Source organism: Camelina sativa, chromosome 4 (assembly GCF_000633955.1).
Source record: "Camelina sativa cultivar DH55 chromosome 4, Cs, whole genome shotgun sequence".
Taxonomy (NCBI): domain Eukaryota; kingdom Viridiplantae; phylum Streptophyta; class Magnoliopsida; order Brassicales; family Brassicaceae; genus Camelina; species Camelina sativa.
The window spans coordinates 23,778,828-23,785,624 of NC_025688.1; the positions used below are offsets into that span (position 1 = coordinate 23,778,828).

Here is a 6,797-nt window from a genome sequence, read left to right on the forward strand (position 1 = left end):
GCTGAAAAAGGAGACAATGTCTGTGGAAACTCAAAGACAAGGCTAGCCCACTATTATAATCTGCAGATCTCATGATCTCATCAATGTCCAATGAAATCATTTCGACGTGGAACCTCGAAAGCCCTTAAGTTTTTTCTGTTTGTTTTATTCGATAGTTATTTCATACTTGTAGACTTGCAGTATAATGTCCATAATATTTAGTGTTTTTGCAAATGGTGGTAAATTTACCGTAAATAAATGATCCTCCAAAAGATTCCATACGATGGGCTCTACAACACAGTGTTCTTTTGAGGATGACTCTACAGAATACGTTTTTGTTGATTAACAATTTATCAGTGTAACTAATCTCTTCAAACACATTGTTTGAGTACTGTCATCACCATCGAGGACATCATTTCTTATGTCACAATTTAGAAACATTTGGTATCTCGAGTGCAAATTTATTGGATTGGAAAGCTTTGAACTCAATTTTCTATTGTCTTTTTGTTTCGAGTTGTATATATGTACTTTGTTCAAACTTTACGTCTCTCAAAATGTTGACTAGTATACGAAGAATCCACAATTAATAAACTTTCACATGGTTCCATTATTTTTGAGTCCATCGCTTACTCTGCCACTCGCATCAATGTCCACGCTATTAACTTAATGCACACTACCGATCTTCTTAAATACTTCTATTTCGAATTTTCCTTGTTAGAATGCAGTAGCACATTACTTTTAATCTTCTAGAACCACTACTTCCTAAAGAGTTAAAGAAATTTCTTACACAAATGTTTTAAAAGTACAACAAACTATTCAGTTAAAATTCACAAGCGCCAAATCATAAACAGATATGTCATCTTGTCTAATCAAAAATTGACAAATGTTTGAAAACATATCAATAGCAAGCAAGTTTCGAGTAACATGTTTCTTTGTTAGTGATGTATATTTTTGTTTTATTAGTATAAAATAAGTGGATGTAAAACATTAATTATCATAATGTTGGCTAGTTTTCGTAACAAAGGAGGAAAAGAGAAGAATGGGTCACTAATGCTTTGTGGGCTAGTTTTCGTAACGAATGTTTGGTGTTTCAATTATTTGTCTTGTACGCATCTACCAAATGCGAATGTAAAGCTACTTCACATTGTTTAGTCGTATTCGTTCAATTATTTTTATTTCTTTATAGACTGAGTGATGGCCACTCACTACGTGCATGATTTGTATTGTTGTTTATATACCGATGATCTGGCTAGTAAGAAAATTGGTTATACCAAAACATTTAAATCGTTTTAATTAAGATTTTTATTTTATCAAAAAAAATGAATTTACTGTAGTTTTAACGGTTTGCTATATATGATAAAACAAAGTCTATTTATCAAAACCTCAAAATTAAATTGGTTCATAGGTCTATGATTATGTTTCAATGATATTTCAGTTTCTAGTTGAATAATTTCTCTTTGATTTTTTTTTTTTTAAAGAAGAAAAAATTCTCTTTGATTTTGTTAGGCTTTAGTTTAATTTTTTTTTTTGGATATAAAGAATGTATAAACATTTCGATAAATAATTTTGGTTTGGTTTGGAACCGATCGGAGAATTGGGTCGAACACTCCTACCTATTCCATTATTGTCAAATATTTTGATATCAAAATACATGAATTTCCATTAAAAAAAAAAATTGGACAAACCCATAATTTTATTATTATAATATCTAAAAAGGATATGTGGCTAAAAATGGGTGAATACAATACGTCGATACCTTCATTTTATTTCAAGTATCTTAATCAATCAAATCCTCATGCATAATTTTTCCTATGTGTTTGATTGATTTAGAGAAGGTTTAGTTTTTTCTTTTCTCTGTCAATGGATGACTTGAATTTATTATTTATACAATTATCTTACTATATTAATTGAGAAATACAAATATGAAATTAATTTTAAAATGTGTAAAAAATTACATTCAATTGCCATTAGAAAAACCTAATTAAAGTTAATTAATTAAATATAATTAATTAAAAAACGAAAATTGGGACACACAAAATAAATTAAATCGTAGAAAAGTAAAAAAAAAAATCTATTAGAATCAAAACTAATTCGTATTTTAAAAAAATATTAACAGCTAAGGTTTTATAAATCTAATCGAATAAAATCTATATAATTACAAATTTTATCAAAAAGCTTTTCCAGCACGGGTTACAATTTTTTATCAAAAATCAAATCGAATAAAATATAGAACAGTTCCGTTTAACGACTTAGGTTTTAAAAATTAATAAATAAAAAATAAAAGATATAGATATAGTATCTTATCTATTTAAAAAGTGATATTTTTATTTTAGCCACCGTTCTTTAGAAAAATAAAACTAAGATGAGATTTAAATATATTTAATGATTAAATTTGCTTATTACAGACAAGAAATGAAAGCTACCGAAAAAAACAATGAATGTTGTTTTCAAAGAGGTTTTCAAAAAAACTTCACTAACTATATTTAGTTGTTCTTTTTACATGTTAGTTATATCTTTTTACTTACTTCACAACTATAGCAATGATTACGTTTAATTGACAAAGGTTTAAACAATTTTATTCATTACATGCAAATGTTTTATTGACAGGTTTTCAATAAACATTTTTAAAATACAAAAATTTTAATATAAGCAAACCAAATTTTTAATCACAAACCTTTATAAAATAACATAATAACAAAAGAAATTATGAAAAAAATTCACCAAAATAAAAGGTTCAGCCAGCGGTTTTCGCGGGGTAGTACCTAGTACGGTAACATTTTCGTTACCAATGACATCAAAATCCTTTTGTTGCTATATTACAATCTTTAAAGTAGAATGGTAAAACAATATTTGTATGAATGTTATAGTTTTGGTTCTAGTTTCAGTGGAAGAGCCATCATGTTGGTCTAGGCCAGGGATCGATTTTCTTCAAACGTGGAATTGCTCAGCTTTAGCCATATGGATATGGGCTTGTTGCTTACGATCCATTTGCAAATTAGGGGATCTTACCTGTAGAATACCCTTTCCCTAAAGATTAGTCTCGAACTCTTTCAGGGTCTGAGGATTTACTTTAAGTTAACAAAAAAAATAAGAATATGTTGTAAAGACAAGAAAGTTCTAACGGTTATTTTATCAGTCACATCCAAAAACTTTTACGATCTATTTGCAAACTTAGGGGATCTTATCCGTAGAATATCCTTTCTCTAAAGATTAGTCTGAGGATTTACTAAGTTAACAAATATATATATATATATATATATATATATATATATTTGTTAACTTAGTAAATCCTCAGACTAATCTTTAGAGAAAGGATATTCTACGGATAAGATCCCCTAAGTTTGCAAATAGATCGTAAAAGTTTTTGGATGTGACTGATAAAATAACCGTTAGAACTTTCTTGTCTTTACAACATATTCTTATTTTTTTTGTTAACTTAAAGTAAATCCTCAGACCCTGAAAGAGTTCGAGACTAATCTTTAGGGAAAGGGTATTCTACAGGTAAGATCCCCTAATTTGCAAATGGATCGTAAGCAACAAGCCCATATCCATATGGCTAAAGCTGAGCAATTCCACGTTTGAAGAAAATCGATCCCTGGCCTAGACCAACATGATGGCTCTTCCACTGAAACTAGAACCAAAACTATAACATTCATACAAATATTGTTTTACCATTCTACTTTAAAGATTGTAATATAGCAACAAAAGGATTTTGATGTCATTGGTAACGAAAATGTTACCGTACTAGGTACTACCCCGCGAAAACCGCTGGCTGAACCTTTTATTTTGGTGAATTTTTTTCATAATTTCTTNGTGAAATCTCTGATTTGTCATTTTGGTCCTGACATCTATTTCTTTTAAATGCATTTGAAAATATATGTCGACTATATTCCTTAAATGTGGATTTCATTTTCGCTTCTTTTGTTTTCTCAGATAATTTGTGAAATATGTTTCGCTTCATCATATCGGAATACCAAATACTGCACTAGAGCTTTAAGATGGTGATGGTTTTAGCTGTTAAAAAAAAGGATGGACTTAGAAGTTGGTTTATAGACTAAAAATAAATCTTAAAAGAAACAGATTTTGCCACTGACCTTTTACACTCCATTTTAGCGATGATATAAATTGTTGAGATAAGTGTGATCATGGTATGGAATAACTGAACAACATTTTCAAACACTTTTGTTTAGGAGACAAAATTGACAAACAATATGATATTGAATACATTTACTTTACACAAGATGATAAGCCAAATAAGAAAATTTATTTGTGAAACAAACAACCACATGATAATAATAATGAAACAAAAAGAACAAAAAAAACCCAAAATTTTACCAAGCTCTTTGTGGTATTTTCTTTGATGTAATTAAAATTCTCAAACTTTGGGACATTCCTCAAATATTTCCTAACGCCTACATTCTGGCGTTAAAGAATGGTCACGCTTATAATCTTTGCAATAATTGTATACCATACTATGTGCTTGAACCCATCTCATGGCTTGGTATTGTTGACGGGATAGGCCGCCAGAACGGTATGGTGAAGCAGATATAGGACGGCACCGTGATGACGAGTAGGCAGTGCAACCGATCGCCTTGAAATTAGTGTATTTGGCAGTAAAAGGTTGATATTTGTAATCAGCTTTGTATTTACCATTCTCAGTTGCCCAAGTAGAAGCGTCCCATATGGAACCATAAAGCCACATTGGTCTTAAAGGAAATGTATACGCACTCTTCTTCGGGTATCTTCTTATGGGAATATCATCCACAAAAAATCTAAATTACAAAAGGAACAAAAAAAATCAATATTAATTTACTAAATAAGGAATATGCCAAGATTAAACTATGTATGTTTCATAGTAGTATCTAGGCATTATGAAAGTATGAGACTTTTAAATAAACAAAAATTAATAATAACAAATATAAATGCTTAAATTTGGTAGGTAGATTCTGTATGTCCCATTGATGTGGTGGCACCTCATACTCTCATAGGGTTGAAGGACACTCATACTTAGTTAAGAGAATTAAAAACTTTAGTAAAAGCTGGCACTTTGGTTAGGCCCAGACAAATAAAACACATGAGAAGATTATTAATTATTTATAAAACTACAAAGAAAGAAAAAAATTAAAGTATAATTGTCCACCGTCGTACGGTCAGTGTCTGTCTCTTTCTTGTTCGTGTATCTATTTACATCTTTCCTTGCCCGAATAATGCAACATAAGGGGGAAGAAGATCTTTTCCCAATTATAAAATAACATTTTAAGAAACGTATTTTTTTTGTTTGTTTGTTTGTTTACTATATATGGCTCTAGATACATCCACCTAGGTCCGTGACCAAAAAAATGAGTTTGTCGTAACTTCTCTCGTATGAACACGGATCTTATATAACTATACACTATAGTTATTAAAGGGTTATAAAGACTTTACCAAAAAAAGAAAAAAAAATCTAGAGGCATTTAAGGAGAAGAAGGCTTACATGATTTCTCTAGGGCTCCAAAGAATAGCATAATGGTGAAATTCTTTAGTGGGATCAAACCACAAGTGAAACTTCATCTCACGACCAATGATTTTGCCATCACCACTTCCTCTAATGTAAACATTCGTCTGAAGTGTGTAAGGCTTCCCAAATGTTGTCCCCAAAAATTCTATGTCCACCTCATCATGGAACCCTGGATGTGCCTCATTATTTGATAGCTGCAAAAATTAATTTAATTAATTTTAATTAAGATCACTAAATGTAATTAAAAAGTAAGTAATTAAGAGAGTCTCTAGCTAGGCTCACATAGAGAGATGTGATGACTCCGGCAGTGTAGCCAGGTTGGAGTTTGATGTTTGCTCCAAAGTAGCCTGATCTAAATGGCTTTACCGACTTGAACCCACTTCCTATAATAATAAACCCCAAATACATTGTTGATAATAAGAAATAAACTTCACATCACACTTGAACTACCTACATCAGAAAACGAGAATAGTTTTATTAGTACCTGAGGTTCGATCAAGCCAGATGGTGAGGGCATTTTGGTCCATTCTTTGATGTTGAGGACCCCAAAGATTCCTAAAACCTTTGTAGAAGTTCAGGGAGCTAACCTTGGAGCTTGGCCAATATCCAGGTGATGGTGGCCAGTAAGCATTCACTGAGGATCCCCAAAACACCAACAAGTGGAAGATAGAGAGAAGAGAGATCAAAGAGTTGCCCATTTTCATTTTCTTCTTCTTTTGTGTGGAGTGGAAAGAAGAAGAGTGGAGGAGTATATAAATGCAGAGAGAGATGATGATGTGGGGATGGATGGACATGAGCATGGCATATTATATTATAAGCCTTTATGATGGAAATTGCAAATGAAATGGGTCCTAACTATTTGGACCCACTCACGAAAATACATTATGAAAATGAGTGGTCCACTCACCTAAAGACTCTTAAAACGGTCTAAAAATATAAAAACATCACTAGCATTATTACGTTGCTCTTCTGAGAGATACACTTACTTACATGCTCTATAAATTTATGGAAAATCTTAGGTTAAGATCATATCCACACAAATTGACCGATACACGGACGGACAAATTGGTTTCAACACCGATTAACATGGCCTACTACAACCTTGCGTACGTAAGATACCCCTGCGCATCTCATCATCTTCAAAATCTACCACCAGCTTTATCTCTTCTTCTTTTTTTTTTTTCTTTTTTCTTTGCTATGATAGTAAGATATTACAAGATATGAAGAAGTGATGTTGTGGAAAGCTATTAAGGTAATGCTGCCAAAGAAGAAGAAAAGTTGATTGAACCGCAACTTTCGTATATATATAGAAAATGCCATG

At 31.4% G+C, this 6,797-nt stretch overlaps 1 protein-coding gene across 1 annotated transcript; it reads right to left on the minus strand.

The window, feature by feature from the left end:
* Positions 4,183-6,217, minus strand: LOC104782105 (probable xyloglucan endotransglucosylase/hydrolase protein 32). The gene is made up of 4 exons (XM_010506930.2): positions 5,961-6,217; positions 5,759-5,859; positions 5,453-5,670; positions 4,183-4,751 (listed from the first exon to the last, which is right to left on the minus strand). Exons 1-4 carry the CDS (start codon positions 6,178-6,180, stop codon positions 4,385-4,387), a joined length of 906 nt encoding a protein of 301 aa, XP_010505232.1. The 5' UTR covers positions 6,181-6,217; the 3' UTR covers positions 4,183-4,384.

Excerpts from the sequence above, each read along its gene's own strand:
- LOC104782105 (XM_010506930.2), bottom strand. The coding sequence starts at position 6,180 with ATGAAAATGGGCAACTCTTTGATCTCTCTTCTCTCTATCTTCCACTTG. Across the intron at positions 5,860-5,960 it reads CTGGCTTGATCGAACCTCAG|GAAGTGGGTTCAAGTCGGTA; the intron begins GTACTAATAAAA and ends TTATTATTATAG. Across the intron at positions 5,671-5,758 it reads GAGTCATCACATCTCTCTAT|CTATCAAATAATGAGGCACA; the intron begins GTGAGCCTAGCT and ends TAATTTTTGCAG.